This window comes from Hippichthys cyanospilos, chromosome 14, assembly GCF_059441005.1.
Source record: "Hippichthys cyanospilos isolate Australia breed blue-spotted pipefish chromosome 14, RoL_Hcya_1.0, whole genome shotgun sequence".
Classification (NCBI taxonomy): Eukaryota; Metazoa; Chordata; class Actinopteri; order Syngnathiformes; family Syngnathidae; genus Hippichthys; species Hippichthys cyanospilos.
The window spans coordinates 2,798,617-2,816,307 of NC_142382.1; the positions used below are offsets into that span (position 1 = coordinate 2,798,617).

A 17,691-nucleotide genomic window follows, 5' to 3' on the forward strand; every position below is an offset into this window, starting at 1 on the left:
TAAATATATTAAAACGTAAACTTGGGATTTCAATCTTGTTCAATCAAGAGGAAGAAAATAACACGCAATGACTTTATCACATATTTGTGCCTCTGAATTACAAATTTATGTTAAACTTTGTATTAATATTCTAAAATTGGTCATTTTAACGTCATTATTTTTATGTGCTTAATAAAATCAAAGTAACAATACATATATGAACTATCTAGAGCAGTTCTTTAAATACATATAATGTATATTTTGTCTCTACATATAAAAACGTATTTTGCTACTTGCTGTCGACTAAAAATGACATCAAGTACGGAAGACGCAGGTAACAATCAATGACGGCTAAATTTGGGCACGTTACCTGAGCTATGAGCGCGTGTGACGTCATTTTAAGTCGACAACAAGATACATGAAAAATACGTTTATCAAATTAAACAGACAAAAAAATGTCTTTTTACTGCTGAAAAGAGCTAAATAAGATTGTTTCGATTCCCATTCAGCAAAAAAATCCTTTGGGATTCGCACTTCGCCCACGGGATTATTTTTTTTTTTTTTTACACGGGATTAGTTGGTAGACGAACAGTATTACCGTAACAGCTCCATACCAAAATCCAACGAAGGTTGTTCCGTAATCTCGCGATGAGATGAGAAGTTTGCGGGTTCTTACGTGATTATCGTCTCCCTTAGCATCAGGTGCGTAGCTGGCAATCACCCGATCACGTGCTCGCTTCTTCGCAGTTCAAACACGTCCCCAAAATTCCTCTTGAAAAACTTGCACACGACTTCCGAAATAGTTTTTGACTCCAAAACTTGGAAGCCACTGCGACGCTTCTTTTTCACAGGTTTCATGAATGAACGTCTAAGATTAACTTGCCAAAACAACAATGGCGCCATCATTTATTGGGGGTCCACATTCTACCAATTAAGTATTCGCGTTGACAGCACGAAAAAAAACAGCTTCCTTTTCCGGTCCAGACAGGAAAAGGAATTGTTCACCATTTAACAATAAAATTAATTAGCAATACAGTACATGGTAATTATATCGCTGTATGTTTTTAAAATGCTTTACAATACAACTAAACTGCATTTAAAAAAACAAGTTTACAAATTATGGCCTGAGGGCAATTAGCCGCTAGGTATTCATAGTTAAATGGCCTATGGTTAAAGTTAATTGAACGACATTAATTAACGTTAGATGGCCATTTTATGGCTGTTGTGTTTTAAAAGTTTTACTATACAATCTAATTTAGTTGTCGTTAAAAAATGTGGCCTGGAGGCAATTTGTGGCTAGGTATTCATATTTCAGTGGCGTACAGTTTAAACTAAAAATGAGATTTGATGAGGCCTGCGTGGTTAGTTAAAACGATAATAAAAAATTTGGATCAAGTTGAACCCTTTTGTAAAAACGCAAAATACAAATAAATGATATTGTGCACAGGATAAGCGTGGCCATGTGAAGTGTCTGTTTTCCCCACCTTCCCAGAGGGCAGTGAAGTAGGCCTGGCTTGCAATTACAATAAGGCACTCCTCCTCCTCCTCCTCCTTCGCGCTCCTCAGTGTTTTTCCTTCCAGTTTTCGTTTCCCCCGTTGGGAGATCGGCGTGAGCGTCGGTCGCCATGAGCGTTTCGTGGGGCTCCCCGCAAAGCGTGTGGCTGCTGGTGCTGGGCGTGGGCGCGCTGCAGACCCTCACTCTGGTGCTCAGCGTGCTCTTCTTCAACAGGGTCCTGCACACGGTAAGCCTCGCGCTCGCTCGCTCGCTCGCTCGCTCGTCAGAACTCTTCCGAGGGCTCGGCTCAAGTGTGGAACCAGTTAAACGCGCTGTCAAACGTTGCACCTCATCCAGCAGGAATGCCGGCGCTTCACGGGAAGCGACAATGGCAGGAAATTGGTTTGCGCCGTGTCGCGCACCTCTGCAAATTTTCAAAACAAAAACAGAACTGGATTAGTTTTGGGCTGCAAACATTTGTACAGAAAATATTTGCTCATATGATATGATACGATACGATACGATACGATTCGATTCGATACGATACGATGATATAATGTTAACTTAAGGCAAAACTAATTATATTAGTCCAAAAAAAAAAACGGGGCAGATTCTGACTGATTTATCTCTAACTTGTAAATCTAAACATTAGGACCAAGCATTGTACAAAATAATCATAATAAAAACATTAAAACAAAACGTGTGTTATTGAAATCTTTAGTGTTATAAGCAAGAGTTTTTACTTGTGGATTTAAAATAAAAACTGTGTAAAAATTCACAATAACATGTAAAACAATGTCTTGAACATAAATGGATTCATTATAGTGCTGCCTTGATACGATACGATACGATACGATATGATATGATATAATGTTAACTTAAGGCAAAACTAATGACATTAGTCCAAAAAAAACGGGGCAGATTCTGACTGATTTATCTCTAACTTGTAAATCTAAACATTAGGACCAAGCATTGTACAAAATAATCATAATAAAAACATTAAAACAAAACGTGTGTTATTGAAATCTTTAGTGTTATAAGCAAGAGTGTTTACTTGTGGATTTAAAATAAAAACTGTGTAAAAATTCACAATAACATGTAAAACGATGTGCTTGAAAATAAATGGATTCATTATAGTGTTGCCTTGAGTTGTGAGTTTAATTTGTTATAATTATGATATTGCACAGGATAAAACTTCAGTAAAAACACTGTTAATGAGTTTATGTTATGACTACAATATTGTATTTTATTTAAAAAAATATAAAAAACTATCGTAAGGCCCACCGTTAAATGGGCATGGGCCAAATGGACTTTTTTTTTTAAATTTTGTTTATTGTGCTTTTTTCTTTGTTCTTGTCCCCACATTTAGTATTAAATGTTATAATGCTTGCTAAAATTAAGTACTGTATATATAAAATAATTATCACAAGAGATTCTTTGTAATAATTCTTGTGTTTGAAATAGTGGTTGCATTATGTGCTAAAATGTCAGAAGGTTTCACCGCTGTCTGGACTCTGGAATGTTGGGAAATTTAAAGCCTCAGGGGTCTTCAGGCACAATCTTCACTTTCACCCACAAAAAAAAAAAATCCAGCTCAATTTATCCCTGGCTGAGTTCTACTTGACTGACTACGAGGAAGGCCGCACATCTTTATCCATAAACGCGCTGAAAATGGGAAATTTTTAATTCAAGTAGACGACTTGATGAAGTTTCCATTCGCGTCTGCAGATGCAGGACAGTTTTTCCGTGGGGAGTATGTCGTGTTTGACCGACGTCAATTTTGACTTCCCGTCCATCGAGGAAAAGAGTGACCCCTGCTGGCAAGTCTTGCAACAACTCCACTACCACATTGAGAAGGTTTTTTTTTTTAACCCTTTTAGATGAATCTTTATTTTAAAAATTTCCCATGCAAAACTAAAGACTTCCCTGTTATTTGCAGGCGCTGGCGGCGAGATTGGAGAAGGAGCTTTCTCCCGGCGCGACAGGTTAGGGCGCGTCTGCCGTTTGCATGAAGACAAACCAACGTTTGCGTCTCAGTAAAACAGCGCCACTGTGTGGTCACCAGATAAGCTGACAGGCGTTCTTCCTTTGCTTCCCGACGGCCACGTGGCGGCCCACGTGATCGCCACCACCTCTTCTTCGTGGACGCAAGAAGGTAGGAAAACAAATTTGATGAAAAATGTAAATTTTGGAATCATAATTATATTCTTTTGAACTCTTGATTTGTCTTGGCATTAGGTTAGTCCAAACAGTCTTTCAGAGAGTTTTTTTCCCCTACTTTCCACAAATCATCTTGAGTCTTAATTTTAGACTTATCTGATAGTTTTGTTGACATTCCCTTTAGCGCAGCTCCATCTAGTGGATGCATAACGCAACCCCAGCCACTACTGTAGCTTCTATTCTATGCACCTTATAATGCAGTGCACCCTATATAATAAACGGTTTTAAAATATGCCTTTCATTGAAGGTGCGCCTTATAGTGCGGAAAATATGCTACATTATTTCACAAACTTCTACCACGACATACGGTGCCATGTCCATTTATATTTGATTCCTTGTTCAGATACCGTGTTCCGTTTCTGACCTGAAACACCCCCAGTGACCTATGACCTTTGCAGGAGGGGAAGAATGAGCCGGGAGGCTTTCTCTAACGCTCTCTCCTAGTTTGATCTCTTGCCAGCTTGAAACTAGTTTGAACATTCACTCGCATCAAATTCCGTCCTCGTCTTCCAAGACATTATTTCATGGATGATATCACCATTAACATATTTCATTGCCAGTAAGTAAATAAATGAAATTATCCTGTTTGTTTTTTAAATGCACTTTCAATTACACCACAAGCTAAGGTATTATATTTATTATATTAATTGAAGGCATTTTATAGGCTGTAAAAATAATTGAATTGTATCATTGGGTTTTATTTGCGAAAATGGAAGACTTTTTCCTTTTTATTGGAGGACCCATGGAAGACGATTTATTAAAAAAAAAATCTGAAAAACATCATTTGCATAATAATTTGGAATGTGATCTATTCTTATATTGATTTTCGATGTTGAGAAAATATATCAAATCTTTTAAAACGCCAACCATTTTTTAAAAAACGAGAACCTCCTTCCCAATTCCAAGCATTCTGACAATCAGTTATTTTATATCTTTTTTAAATGTATTTACTTTTTTTAAACGCAGCCGTCAATTGACGTCAATGGCACTCCTCGGTAAGTTTTCCATTGACGTCCTTTCACACCAACGCCTCTTAAATTGTTAAAACCCAACTCGCATTTCATTTTTTGATATCGATTTAAAACGCAACAGTGCAATTTCAAAAATCTAGTCTTTGGCACGATCATTATTTTCTAGTTAAATTTGCTAGCTGATAGCTAATCGTTTTATGGAACAGAGTTGTAAATTGTTGCTATTGAAAAACGCGGAAGGTGCAGAAGACGCCAGGAGCCGGCGAGGTTACCTGGGTGAGCGGGTGACGGCGTGGGAAGGTCGGCGAGGTCAGTCCTTTTTGCGCAACGTGGAACTGAGAGGAGGCGAGCTGCTGGTGCCCCGGGCCGGCCTCTACTACATCTACGCGCAGACGTACTTCCGACTCTCCTCTTCCTCCGGGAGCAAAGACCAGGAGGAGGACCACGAGCGGGACCCAGAACCCGAGCAGCAGCAAGAAGGAGCCCAGCTGGTCCAGTATATTTATAAAAAGGTCAGAAATATGATCTCAACTAAATGGTGTAACTTCAACATATGGACTCGCCTGTTTGGTGATGATGTCGTCTCCTCGTCTAGATGAACTCGTACGCGGTCCCCATCCTGCTCATGAAGACTTCGAGGAGCGCCTGCTGGCCCCGGGGCCGAGAGCCCGGAATGTTCTCCCTCAACCAGGCCGGCACGGCCTTCCTGCAGCCCGACGACCGGCTCTTCGTCGCCGTGGGCAACGCCAGCGCGGTGGAGGCCGACGGGAGGGCCAGCTACTTCGGGACCTTCCTGGTGGGCTAGACTCGGGACCTCGCCCGTCAGCGTCACAGGGTGCGCTCGCCGGATAATGGGCCGTTTACAGTCAACGGCCGCCGTGCCGAAATGCGCTCACGTGAGAATAAAGTGCAAGGGCTCCCCCCGCAGCCGGAGAGTGGAACTGCATTTGCGAAAGTACGCAAACAAAAGAGCAGTGGTAGCTTGACTTGCAAGTTGCCACAACTGACACATTTTTCAGGATACAAGCTATCGCTAAGACGATTGAATTTTGGTTCGTTCTAAGCATAGATATCATTTATTCGTCAGCGTTAGTCACTACGTCACCAGATGGTGGCAGCAAACATCAAAGTTGAAAGTTATAACTTAACTTTTAAATCTGAAAGCTAACTTCAGAAGCTAACAGCAAACAGCGAGTTTTCAAAGCTAAAATTAGCGGCCCTTTCAAAGCTAATGTTACATGTAATTTTAATGCTAACTTTGCAGATGGTTGAAAACTAATTTTTAAAGCCGATTTTGCAAGCTAAGGTTTGCTTCCTTGATTAACATTACAGGGAAATTCATACTAACGTTAGAGCTAATGTTGGAATCTTAACATTATCAACGAGGTCAAAATGTAACTTTTACTTTTGAACATAATGTTTGAAGCCCTAACTTTAGCGGTAGCCTTGGAGGCTAAAATGGAAGATAGAATCAATGCTAACACTGGAAGCTAACAGTTAGGGACACTGAAGCACTTTTTTTATGGTGAATAAATTAAAACCAACTGCGGGCAACTTTACAGATTTATGTTTTGGAGGATTGTACTACTAGTTTTTAATATTTTCATTAGGAGTCCATTTATTTTTTTTTGTGGGGAGGAGGCATTGTCTCTTGAAAGTATCACCAGCATAAAGGAACAACACACAGATGCACGCACACACCAGTGAAAAAGTAAAAAACTATCATTTAATTGACGTGTGTGTGTCTTACTGATCGTGTCCGTATCATGGCAGTGAATCTTTTCTTCCTCAAACACTGTTAGCGATACAAAAAAAACAAAACAAAAACAAACAAAGAAAATAGCTAAAACTAGTCTGGCTTCAAGTAATGCCCCAAAAGACACACATAAACGCACACATATGGGAAGATTACATTATATATGCCGATCGTTATGTCGTAACCCGCCTGCTACCCATTGGGAGATGCTTGATATCGCTCTGACAGTCCTCCTCAATCCTCGCCTGTTATCAGTCTTTTTTTTTTCTGTTTTTTCTTTTTTTTAAATATGTTTTGTTGGTCCCTTGCTTGCTGGACCCGTACAGTGACGACGCATATAGGATGACACTCACACACATAGATATATATATGCACACATTCTCACATACATATACACTCACACACACACACGCCACCAAATCACTTGGTGTGGAAAAAAATACTCTGTTGGGGTAGGGGGGGTCGGGGAGTAAAAAGGTGAAGACAACTTGTAGCTAGCCTTTTAACAGAAGCGCCACTGTTGTCTTTGAATGCACCGAGGGAGTCGTTTTTTTCTGCGTAACGCTAAGTGTTAGCAATGCTAAATGTCAGTCAAGTGCTTCTATGTCACGGTTGCTTGCACAGCAGTACAGTTAAAAAGGGAGCCATGGGGTGTGGCGTGACGGTATGTGTGTGTGTGTGTGTGTGTGTGTGTGTGTGTGGGGGGGGGGGGGGGGGGGGTCCTATTGCCTTCAAGGGTGGTCTACGTGGGGTTTGGGGGGGGTTTGAGACCGCGCACGCACGCACACATACACACAGGCACGATACAAGAGGGTTTGGCACACCCGAGCTAGTCCGACTACTGCGCATTTTCCACCACAGAAGAAGAGCAGCTGCCATAGTGCGCCCCCTTGAGGAGGCCAGGTGTAGCGAGCAGCCATAACATTCAGTGAGCACCGGGGGAGGAGGGGGGGAAAAAAAAAAATCAAAATCCAAAAATCTGGCCCACCTCCTCGCAGGGTTCAGCCAATGAGCAGCTCCAGGCTGTCCTCGTAGGCGGGGTCCCTGGGCGGGCTGCTGGCCGACAGGAAGGCGGTGGCGACGGGCGCGCCGGTGGCCGCCGCCACGTTGAGCAGGGTTCCGGCGCGGAGGCCGCTGCCCGTCGGGCTGCGGAGGGCGGCGGCCGCCGTGATGCTGGTCAGGTTGATGCCCAGCGTCAGCCGCGTCTGCTCCAGCGCCTTCTCGGGCACGGCGAAGGCTTCCAGCTTCTTCTCGCCGTTGGCCATGTAAGAGTTCTGGCAGCCGCGGCAGATGCAATCCAGGCACGCCTGTGGAACGCCATCACAGACATACATTTATTATTTTCGCCATCATTATTATGACACATGTAGATGAAAAAGCGGCATTTGAAAAAATGTCCATAAGGAGCTGAAAATAAAAATTTGGGATCAAATAATTCAAGTAAAACATATAGAAATATGTAAAACTATAAATAAATAAACATTGTCATGTATATTAAAGCTTTAGGAAAACCTATAAAAAATTGCAATAGTAAAAATATAATTGTGGAAGCCAGAAAAGAAAGGAAAATGAGCTCATTCCTGATTGAATAATTGGTGGTATCCTCACCTTGCGGTTGGAGTAGCAGGGGCAGCGCTGCCCCCTGCAGGTGAGCACCGAGGGGTTCTGTGTGGCGCGTCCGCACTTGCAGCCCTTCTTCTCCACGGGCTTCTTGTAGGGGGGCCGCGGCGGAGGGGCCGGCGGCACCAGGCAGCCGGGCAGCTGCAGCCGCTGCTCTTTGCTGCGTTCTTTGCTCTTGCCGCCGGAGCGCGCCTTCTTCTTTGTCCCCAGATCGGCGTGCTTGCGGGCACCCTTGGCGTGGTGCTGGTGGTGGTGATGATGGTGGTGGTGATGGTGGTGGCGGGCGGGCTTGGGCGGCGTCCCGTTGTAGAGGGCCGAGTAGGCGTGGGGCGGCGCGGCGGCCCGCTGGCCGTGCGGCGACGCGGGCCCCTGCAGGATGGAGGCGATGGGGAGCGGCTTCACCTGCTCGCGATCGCTCTCCGAACGCGAGCGCTTGCGCTTGTGACGCGACGACGACGGGGAGGAGGGCGAGGAGGGCAGGGGGGCGGCGGGAGGGGCGGGAGGGTACGCGGGGCTCAGCGCCACGTGAGTTCTGTCCGCGTGCAGCTGCGTGTAGTTGTGGGCGGCGTCCAGCTGCAGGTACATGTGGGCGTGGCGGTCCGGGGGACCGTCGGCAGGCGACTGAAGGGGGTCCAGAGTCTGGAGGACCTCCTCCACGCTGAGGAGAAGAACCTCGCCCTCCTCAAGCTCCCTGCCACCCGGCGCCGGAGCGAACGCCCCGGCGGGGAAGGCCCCGCTCGGGAAGGATCCGTTGGCGAAGGCCCCGGAAGCGAAGGGCCCGGTGGTGAGACTCAGCTCCAGGGTGGCCGTGTCGGACGCGGCCGGGCCCTGCGGAGGGGGCGGGGCTAGCGTCTCCTCCATCAGCTCGCACACCTCCAGCTCGGGCGAGGAGGGCTCCAGGCTCTCCAGGAGCGCCCCGTTGCATTCCCCCGGCTCCAGGTGCTGGGCGGTTGCGCCCGGCTCTTCTCGAGCGGGTGTGGATGACTCGGCGGCGGAGACCTCCGGATCCAAGTCCCCGTCCTCCGCCGGCTCGCCGTCCACCAAGTCATTGTCCAGAGCCTCGCCATCTACCGCCTCGCCATCCGCCAACTCGGCATCCTCCGCGGGTTCGCCGTTCAGCAACTCGCCATCCGGAGTTTCTACCAGAAACCGTGAAAACAAATTGTTTAGTTGTGCTTTAAGTTTTTCCAGCTTTTTATTAGTTTTAGTATTAGTCCTGTACAATAAATCTAATAATTTTTATATTGGCCGTATTTTTAATGACAATAATTACCATCATGGATAGGCATCAGTTGGCTGTTGGCAGCCAGTGCCTGTTGCAGCTAACAGCAACTCATGTTAGCTGAAGTTATGGCATTATTTTGAATAAAAGAAGTGAGCAGACTGAACCTACATCCGAGTCCATCCTTTGTTTACATCCAACTCTTTTCACTTTCATGTGAAGGTTATGGTGTTTCTAGTTGATTCAATCAAGTGTTGCAAGGTATACAACTGGGTGCACTAGTTTGAGAATACGGATTAATTACAAACTTAGTGGAATACGAATGCTGCATTCACTAACTGCTCACAATGTAGGAAATCTGAAATACACTTAACGCGCAACATATATAACTTACGCATATGAACACAATGTAAAGAATTTACAAAGATGAGACTTATTTTGTTTTGCTAGTTTTTCCAATGTTGCCACATTGTTTATGCCTCCTATACACGGTAACATCGAAAATACCAGAATTTAATCCTGTAATTGAACCCTGTAATTTATCATTTTAAAATCAATGATTTGAAATCAAGCTACATCGTGAAATTAAGATTCAGTGTTTGGCGTTTTCCCATTTGAGTTATTTTGTAAGTTTTCATGTGGGGTAATAACCTTGCTCCGTACTTGCGCGGGAATCCTGGGCATCCGGCAAGTCGGCGTCCTCCGCCGGCGCCAGCAGCGCCTCCTCCAGCAGCGCCATTAGCTCGGCGTTGGCACTGACGCACGGCAGCAGCGCCGAGTGCGCCACGTACACGCACAGCTTGCGGTAGAGGCGCACGAGCAGGGATAGTTGCTTGTCCTCCTGGAAACCCGCCGCGTCCCGGCAGCGGCCGCATGCAGCCCGACCCGTCGCAATCTTCTGGCCCCGGCATCCCAGACACACGTGGTGCGGGCATCCCGGGTGCGGCGCCGATACCGGGTCCCGCACCAGCTCGCCTGGGAAACAAAAAATGGTTTGTTTAAAGTAGAACTGCAGCTATGGGAAATCATTTTGAATCCAGCACTCTTGTCAATTAGCCCAGTGAGTCTCAATTATTTTCGCAAAGCTGGGAAAACATTTTGCCCCCCCCCCAGTCGACATGGTGAGTATAAATAAGGTCATTATCTATAAAATTGCAATAATTGTACCTAAAATTACATCCTTTTGAACATTAACAAAGGAATAATAAAAAGCAATAAGTTTCAACATTTGCTTTTTACAGTTTATACAGATGACTGGTTAGCATGAAACTGAAAAAAAGTAAAAGTGCATCAAAGTGTCTAAAATTAACAAAAAAAATCAGTTTATTTAAACAGGAAACATTTTTGACAAACTGCACCTTGATGCTGAAAATTTTCAAATTCACGAATAATAAAAATGTAAATTGATCTGGAACACAAAAACTGCATTTTTTTTTAATAAATCATGGTAATCATTCATTTATTTAAAAAAATGTTCCCAATTTGTAAAGTTTATAATTCATGCAGACTTTGGCAATGACAGCGCCACAGCACCACCTGGTGCCGTGGATGTGCAGTGACACTTCACACTTGACACGCATATGATTAAAGACAAAACATTAACTTTTTGTACTGAACTGAGTTCTTTGACTTAAAAGTTACTGAGAGAGTTTCAAGCCACTAAATAATTTTGTATCCCGTCGTCTAAATCGAGTTAGTGCCCACCAACTGAATCTTCACAATCAAATCATTGCACAATATGGAACAAGCGTTCCAGATGCAAAAGTTGGTACACACTAGTAACACGACACACACCATAATACGTCTCGTATACTAAATAAAGCATGCCTGCCAATTCAAAACGGAGTCATGTTTCGCAAACGATGAGGTGGCAAGATGACAGGGTCTCGGTGTCGGTTGCCAAGGCGACGCCAACTCGTGTCAAGCGCTCACACGCCCACTCGCGGTATAAACAACACGGTAATATGACGGTTATCGTCATATCGGCTCTTACCGCAGACGAGACAAGCCAGCGATTGTCGGAAGAATGGCAGCAGCGTGTACATGTCCGAGAAGGTGTGCGGTTGCCGCGGGTCGCACTGCAGCACGGCCCGGCTGGCGGACACGTAGAGGGCGGCCGCGTTGACCGGGTTCATCGCCGCCTCTTTGGGGGAGGAACGAAGTTGGGGTACAGCGTGTGTATGCGCGGAGAGGGGTGTATCCAAAACAAGCAGAGGGGCTCCTGACGATTCTTGATCAGTTCGGTATGAGTAGGCAGTAAGCAGCAATCAATTTGTAATACATCGAAAATATATAAATATCAGTGCTCTTTGAAGGAAACGCTCATTCGCACCTCGTCATAATTCCTCACATTATTACTCCAACGTGCAGGGTGAACTTTGTAGATGCGGGGCCATCCTCAAAGGGTTAGCATTGGTTAACGGTGGCTAGCTTGTTAGCTTAGCTTGCTAGCTAGCTCGCGGTGGTGGCGGCGGCTAGTCGCCTCACGCGAGAAGTCGTTCGACTTGGCCATAAATAAAATATTTTAAAAATAAGTCACTTAAGTGTGGTTAAAAATTGACGCCGGGTTAATATTTTAAGGGTTAAAAGGACTCGGTTAGCAGTTAGCTACCAGCTACGAGGCGCGCGCTCCATGTAAACAAAGCTAAAGTTAGCATCGTTAGCTCCCCCCAAAAAATAGAGCTATCGGAAATGTTCAAATTCCCCCCGGGCTGCCTTGAAGACAGGGCGGTACTGGATCTTAGTTGATGCCGCGGTGGCGGTTTCCTCCGTGCAATCTACCGTAACGGCCGGCCGGCGAAAGGACTCATTGAGCTCGCTGTGCCTTTTGGGAATTTCATCAATCATTTGATTTGCACTTCCTCGCAACAAGCCCCTCTCTTCATAGATATTGCTTTTCTCGCTCGACGCGATCGGATCTCACGCGAGATTTCGCCAGTTACCGTGGTTACCGTTTCTCGGGGACGGAAATGGGAAGAAGCGCGCGTGTTTTGTCACAGCGCCCTCCTTGGATGTTTTTGTGCACTACTTTTATAAGAAAACTATTGACAGAGCGTGTCAAAATACGGAGGACTGACAGTGCCGTGATTAAATACATTTAATGAATTAAATAAATGAATCTTGATTTTATTATTCGACCTCTGCTGAAACTAAGTTATAGACAATATGTAATTGCTTGCTAAATTTTAACTTTATAGTTTTGTGTACCATTAGAAGTGTGAAGAAAAAAAATACCTCGACAGCTTATTTTAATAGTTACGTTATGATGCGAATGGGCACCTGTTTTTCACCGTGTTTAATAATTAAAGAAAAATAAATACATCTCGTGGCCCTTATGTATTCCTATTTTTGTGTGTGGTTTTTTTGAAATGTGTATTGTTCATAAAAAACAAAAACAAAAAAAAAAGACAGCCAAAAATAAGAAAACACGAGTAAATACAGTACAATTACATTAACTTTACGAGCGCCAACAACTTAGATGTAAAAGTAAGCTCCACCTTTTCCGGTTGCCTCCTTCAATCCAATTGGTCGAAAGAGAGCGCCCGTCGCTCGTCATTGGCCAATATGACTCCTGGATAGTTTGGGCCCGCCTTCTGTCACCGGAGACACGCGCAGCTATGATGGCGGCCTACAGTGTAGCTCGGGGAAGCCGCGGATTGTTCGACGGCTTGCGGCTGTCGTTCAGGAGTCTGGCGCAGGTCAAACACGGCGCGCCGACGCTCGCGACCAACCGATGCTACTCGGTCAGCCATCTGTCCGTGCGGGAGCGCATCGAGAAGAAACGTAAGGCGGCGCTGGTCGGGGGAGGTCAGAAGAGGATCGACGCTCAGCACAAACGAGTGAGCAAAATAGTCTGCTAACTTTTTACGTCCTCGCGATAATGGAGATGGGACGGCGTGCTGACGTCACGAATGGACGCAAACTCGCGCCGTCGTGTTTATAGTCGACTTTTTAAATTCGGAAATTTGGAAAGCGTAAAACAATGCAGCGTTAACATGTGATGCCATTTGACATCTGCTGTGACGTCACCACAATGTTTTTGTTTTTTTAATCGATAAACAATGTTAAATATGACTTGATCTGGAACGTTATCACAGGAGCACCAATATTTTGAACAGAAAAAGTTATTAAACGTTGTGCTGATTGTTTCCTTAATCACATTAATTACCGATGTGATCTAGGAAAAAAATGACAGCAGAATAAACGCTTATAATTCCTGCAGACTTTGACAATGAGCGCCACTGCGCCTCCTGGTGCCGCAGAGGTGCAATTACACTTCACACGGCAAAAGAAAAGGCTGTATCAAACAATATCACAAAATATAAATAAAAAATAAAGCAAAATACGCAAACCTTAAATGGATTGAATCTTTTACATGGTCACAGAGCTGAACTTTGAATTCCATTCCCTGTTCTACGGCAATCGTCAAGATTAGCTCTCATTGGTGCACTTCTGCTGTGACAGCATCACAAAAAATCCAAAGAAAAATCTCAACTTCCGTCCTGCAGGGCAAGCTGACTGCTCGAGAGCGAGTGGAGCTCTTGCTGGACGCCGAGTCCTTCTGCGAGACGGACATGTTCGTGGAGCACCGCTGCTCCGACTTCGGAATGGAGCAGGATCAAAACAAGGTAATCGGCGTCTTCTTCCTGTGTATGTGTGATGTCACTTCCTGCCTTCCGCCCGCAGTTCCCCGGTGACAGCGTTGTGACGGGAAGCGGCAGGATCAACGGACGCCTGGTCTACGTTTTCAGTCAGGTGGGGCTGTCACTCACACCGCCACTTTTTGTTATTCATTTTATCAGATTTTTTTTATTTTGGGAATAAAATATGTATCACTGTCGAAACCATTTTTAAAGTATGTTGAAATGTAGTCAAAATATTGGGAAAAAAAGTTATTAGATGCGCATTACCTTATGTAATTTTTGGTTGAGGTAAAAAAAAAACAAATATATACACAAATATTAGGGCTCCGAGAAAAAAATTTTTTTTAAAAATTGATAAATAATAATGTTATGTTGGTGTTCAGGATTTCACCGTGTTTGGCGGCAGTTTATCCGGAGCTCACGCGCAGAAAATTTGCAAGGTAATCGCTCGCCAAGGAAAATTTCAAGCGCACATGTTATCTTTCATTGTTTACACGTGCGATTGTTTTTGTTTAGATCATGGATCAGGCCATGATGGTGGGAGCGCCCGTCATCGGACTCAATGACTCGGGAGGCGCTCGCATCCAAGAGGGGGTGGAGTCTCTGGCGGGATATGCTGACATATTTCTGGTGAGGTGCACGCCACACAGTCTCCCATAAAACGAATTGGGGGGGTATCAGGCACAAAAAAAAAAAAAAATCAGAATAATATTCTATATATTTTTCTGACATTATTAATGTGTGGATTTTTCCAGAGGAACGTGATGGCGTCGGGGGTGGTCCCTCAGATCTCTCTCATCATGGGACCGTGTGCAGGGGGCGCCGTGTACTCGCCCGCCTTAACAGACTTCACTTTCATGGTCAAGGTGGGCTGGCCACTCATTCAAAGACTGATTTTTGTGTGTGTGTATTGCTCAATTGTGTACAATTGTACAAATGAACACATCCATACACACACATTTTAGTATTGCTCCATTGTCTGTCTACGTGTGTTGCTCCACCTTTTGTGTTCAAATGAATTTCTTCAAAAACCGCACTTTTGACGCTAACGGCTAGCATGCGCACGCAGGACACATCGTACCTGTTCATCACTGGTCCCGATGTGGTCAAGTCGGTCACCAATGAAGACGTGACTCAGGAGGAGCTGGGCGGAGCCAAGACGCACACCACCGTGTCCGGTTGGTAGAGTTAAACTTCCTCCTGGTTTTTTTTCCCCTCCACCTCTGTGGAAGTTGCGAACGTCGGTTGCGGTCAATCTTCAGGCGTGGCGCATCGAGCGTTCGAGAATGACGTGGAAGCTCTGCTGCATCTGCGCCATTTTTTCAACTTCCTGCCGCTCAGTAATCAGGACGCGGCGCCTGTCAGGGTTTGTCACGACTCCAGGTAGGCAAAAGCGCTTGCCACCTTCTTATCCTTTTTTGTTCTAAATTTGTGAGTTTATAAAAAGGAAGAAAAACAAACACACATCTCTAAACTGCCACCTGCTGGACATAGTAGAACACTACCACAATTTCTTGATTTATTTAGCGATCGCCTGGTTCCATTGCTGGACTCCATCGTCCCATTTGAGTCGACGAAGGCCTACGACATGTTGGAAATCATCCACGCTGTAAGTGGTCGAAACGATACGAAAAGGGATCCCGGGGTTAAGATTTTTTTCTTTGTACTTGAAACTTAAAAAAAAAAAAAAAAATCCGCGTACTTCTGCGATCTTTGCTAGATATCGGACGAGCGAGAATTCTTCGAGATCATGCCCGACTACGCCAAAAACATCGTAGTGGGGTTCGCCCGCATGAACGGGCGCACGGTGGGGATGGTGGGTAACCAGCCCAAAGTGGCGTCGGGTGAGCGCACGCACCATCTATATTTTTTAATATTGCTTTGACTATATATGATTTGAATAAAAGGTATTTTGCGGGACAGGCTGCCTGGACATCAACGCGTCGGTGAAGGCGGCTCGCTTCGTGCGTTTCTGCGACGCCTTCAATATTCCCATCGTGACCTTCGTGGACGTGCCGGGCTTCCTGCCGGGCACGTCGCAGGAGTACGGCGGCATCATCCGCCACGGGGCCAAGCTGCTGTTCGCCTTCGCCGAGGCCACCGTGCCCAAGATCACCGTCATCACCAGGAAGGCGAGCCCACCGTTCTTACCTTCCCACCTGAAGCCTCTTTTACGCAGGACTCCCATTTCCATTTTCAATGAACTTTAAACGTGGCGTTTTCATGGCGGCAGGCTTATGGCGGCGCGTACGACGTGATGAGCTCCAAACACCTGAGAGGAGACGTCAATTACGCTTGGCCCTCAGCCGAGGTTGCCGTCATGGGCGCCAAGGTACCAACCTCCAAACTTGATTCCGGTTTAAGCGGTGGCACTTGCGATGGGAATATTCAGAACATGAATTATATAAACAAGAGGGTGTGCACACTTATGCAACCACGTTCGCTCTTTTTATTTTGACATGATCTTGGTATCGTTTTTATACCATAAAAGTCAAGCGTTTCAACAGGGGTGTGTAGACTTTTTCCCCTTTTGTTTTAATGTTGTATTTGTACGTTAGGGAGCTGTTCAGATCATCTTCAGGGGGAAGGAGAACCAGGCCGAGGCCGAAGCGGAATATATCGATAAATTTGCCAACCCTTTCCCTGCTGCAGTCAGAGGTACAGCCTAACTTAAGCGCTTTGATTAGATTTAGGTGATAAATTACCGGTACTATTCCGAAGATTTTTTTTTTCCCCCACTAAATTTAAGAAGCTTTTATACAAAATAATATTTTGAATAATAATATGAAATTTTTCAATCACCTCGATATTTTGGGGAATTGTATTTCTGTCCTGCCATACATTATATTTCAACATTTTTCTGGACTATATTGAATTTTTTTGGTAATACTTTAGAGTCATTTTTGTCATGGGAATTTCATGTTGATATTTTGGGAAATTTACTTATTTTGTTTTTACAAGATGTTTATATTGATAATTAACCGTAGTTGTTAATTATTTTCACAATCACATCAATTATTTTGTTGTATTTCTGTCCTGCCATACATTATATTTCAACATTTTTCTGGACTATATTTAATTTTTTTGTAATTCTTTATATTGAGTAATTTTTATCATGGGAATTTCATGTTGATAATTTGGGTAATTTATTTTGTTTTGACAATATGTTGATAAGTATAGCCGTATTTGAACATAGTTGGGATTTTTTTTTTTTTCCCCTCTCCTAATTTTAAGATATTTTCTCCCATACTTGTACGGCAGGTTTCGTGGACGACATCATCGAGCCGTCCACCACACGCAAGAGGATTTGTCGAGACTTGGAAGTGCTGGCCAGCAAGAAGCAGGTCAACCCTTGGAAGAAGCACGCCAACATTCCTCTGTAAAAAAAAGACATTTTTGTTTTTTTTTCCCCCCCTGTTTTGCTTTCCACTCAACTGGAAGCCTGGAGCGCAGAAAACAAAAGCGGTTCAAATCCGGATCGATTTTTCTGACATTCTTGTCATTATCAACGGATTAATTTCATTTATGTTAGCGATTTTTCGTTTTGTTTTTCCCCAACTTCAACGTCACTCCTCATTTGTGGATGTAGGTCAAGCAGAAATGGTGCCTTTTTAATTGCAAAATAAAAAAGAATGGACTTTAACAGACTTTTGAATGTTAACTCATTTATAGTTTGGATGACAATTTCCGTCCAAGTTTTCAAGTCATTTGAGTTCAACTTTACTGCAAGTTTACTACACAAATTTTCTCAACTCGTTCAATCCCAAAGACGGACTTTTACGTTT

The 17,691-nt window shown here is 44.4% G+C and overlaps 3 protein-coding genes and 1 long non-coding RNA gene across 7 annotated transcripts; 2 read left to right on the top strand and 2 right to left on the bottom strand.

Moving 5' to 3' along the window:
- Window positions 1-105: 105 nt before the first annotated feature.
- Window positions 106-5,833, bottom strand: LOC148412496 (uncharacterized). Its single transcript, XR_015867737.1, has 3 exons — window positions 5,229-5,833; window positions 4,938-5,153; window positions 106-1,898 (listed from the first exon to the last, which is right to left on the bottom strand). It is a non-coding gene; the product is annotated as an uncharacterized LOC148412496 (long non-coding RNA).
- LOC148412497 (tumor necrosis factor ligand superfamily member 10-like) lies at window positions 1,543-6,395 on the top strand. 2 transcript variants are annotated; one of them, XM_088432590.1, is made up of 6 exons: window positions 1,543-1,721; window positions 3,203-3,331; window positions 3,414-3,459; window positions 3,540-3,629; window positions 4,906-5,177; window positions 5,261-6,395. In XM_088432590.1, exons 1-6 carry the CDS (start codon window positions 1,605-1,607, stop codon window positions 5,468-5,470), a joined length of 864 nt encoding a protein of 287 aa, XP_088288716.1. In that variant the 5' UTR covers window positions 1,543-1,604; the 3' UTR covers window positions 5,471-6,395. The 2 variants fall into 2 exon arrangements, with proteins under 2 accessions (XP_088288716.1, XP_088288717.1); XM_088432591.1 differs by having other exon boundaries at window positions 4,912-5,177.
- msl2a (MSL complex subunit 2a) lies at window positions 6,370-13,094 on the bottom strand. 3 transcript variants are annotated; one of them, XM_088432587.1, is made up of 5 exons: window positions 12,761-13,094; window positions 11,257-11,406; window positions 9,915-10,238; window positions 8,030-9,180; window positions 6,370-7,728 (listed from the first exon to the last, which is right to left on the bottom strand). In XM_088432587.1, the coding sequence occupies exons 2-5, from the start codon at window positions 11,396-11,398 to the stop codon at window positions 7,423-7,425; spliced, it is 1,923 nt and encodes a 640-aa protein (XP_088288713.1). In that variant the 5' UTR covers window positions 11,399-11,406; window positions 12,761-13,094; the 3' UTR covers window positions 6,370-7,422. The 3 variants fall into 3 exon arrangements, with proteins under 3 accessions (XP_088288713.1, XP_088288712.1, XP_088288714.1); XM_088432586.1 differs by lacking the exon at window positions 12,761-13,094 and having other exon boundaries at window positions 11,257-12,742; XM_088432588.1 differs by lacking the exon at window positions 12,761-13,094 and having other exon boundaries at window positions 9,927-10,238; window positions 11,257-12,741.
- pccb (propionyl-CoA carboxylase subunit beta) lies at window positions 12,838-17,549 on the top strand. The gene is made up of 14 exons (XM_088432589.1): window positions 12,838-13,102; window positions 13,772-13,891; window positions 13,950-14,018; window positions 14,290-14,346; window positions 14,423-14,536; window positions 14,662-14,772; window positions 14,976-15,084; window positions 15,169-15,289; window positions 15,434-15,515; window positions 15,627-15,750; window positions 15,830-16,038; window positions 16,140-16,238; window positions 16,465-16,564; window positions 17,168-17,549. Exons 1-14 carry the CDS (start codon window positions 12,881-12,883, stop codon window positions 17,287-17,289), a joined length of 1,659 nt encoding a protein of 552 aa, XP_088288715.1. The 5' UTR covers window positions 12,838-12,880; the 3' UTR covers window positions 17,290-17,549.
- Window positions 17,550-17,691: the final 142 nt, after the last annotated feature.

What these genes read in the sequence shown, in the direction of transcription:
- LOC148412497 (XM_088432590.1), top strand. Translation starts at nt 1,605, where the DNA reads ATGAGCGTTTCGTGGGGCTCCCCGCAAAGCGTGTGGCTGCTGGTGCTG. An exon ending in TCCACTACCACATTGAGAAG is followed by an intron (nt 3,332 to 3,413) that starts GTTTTTTTTTTT and finishes TGTTATTTGCAG; the next exon opens with GCGCTGGCGGCGAGATTGGA. An exon ending in TTCTTCGTGGACGCAAGAAG is followed by an intron (nt 3,630 to 4,905) that starts GTAGGAAAACAA and finishes AAAACGCGGAAG; the next exon opens with GTGCAGAAGACGCCAGGAGC.
- msl2a (XM_088432587.1), bottom strand. Translation starts at nt 11,398, where the DNA reads ATGAACCCGGTCAACGCGGCCGCCCTCTACGTGTCCGCCAGCCGGGCC. An exon ending in CCGCGCAAGTACGGAGCAAG is followed by an intron (nt 9,181 to 9,914) that starts GTTATTACCCCA and finishes GGTTTCTGGTAG; the next exon opens with AAACTCCGGATGGCGAGTTG. An exon ending in CCTGCTACTCCAACCGCAAG is followed by an intron (nt 7,729 to 8,029) that starts GTGAGGATACCA and finishes GGCGTTCCACAG; the next exon opens with GCGTGCCTGGATTGCATCTG.
- pccb (XM_088432589.1), top strand. Translation starts at nt 12,881, where the DNA reads ATGATGGCGGCCTACAGTGTAGCTCGGGGAAGCCGCGGATTGTTCGAC. An exon ending in AGGGTTTGTCACGACTCCAG is followed by an intron (nt 15,290 to 15,433) that starts GTAGGCAAAAGC and finishes TGATTTATTTAG; the next exon opens with CGATCGCCTGGTTCCATTGC. An exon ending in TCACCGTCATCACCAGGAAG is followed by an intron (nt 16,039 to 16,139) that starts GCGAGCCCACCG and finishes TCATGGCGGCAG; the next exon opens with GCTTATGGCGGCGCGTACGA.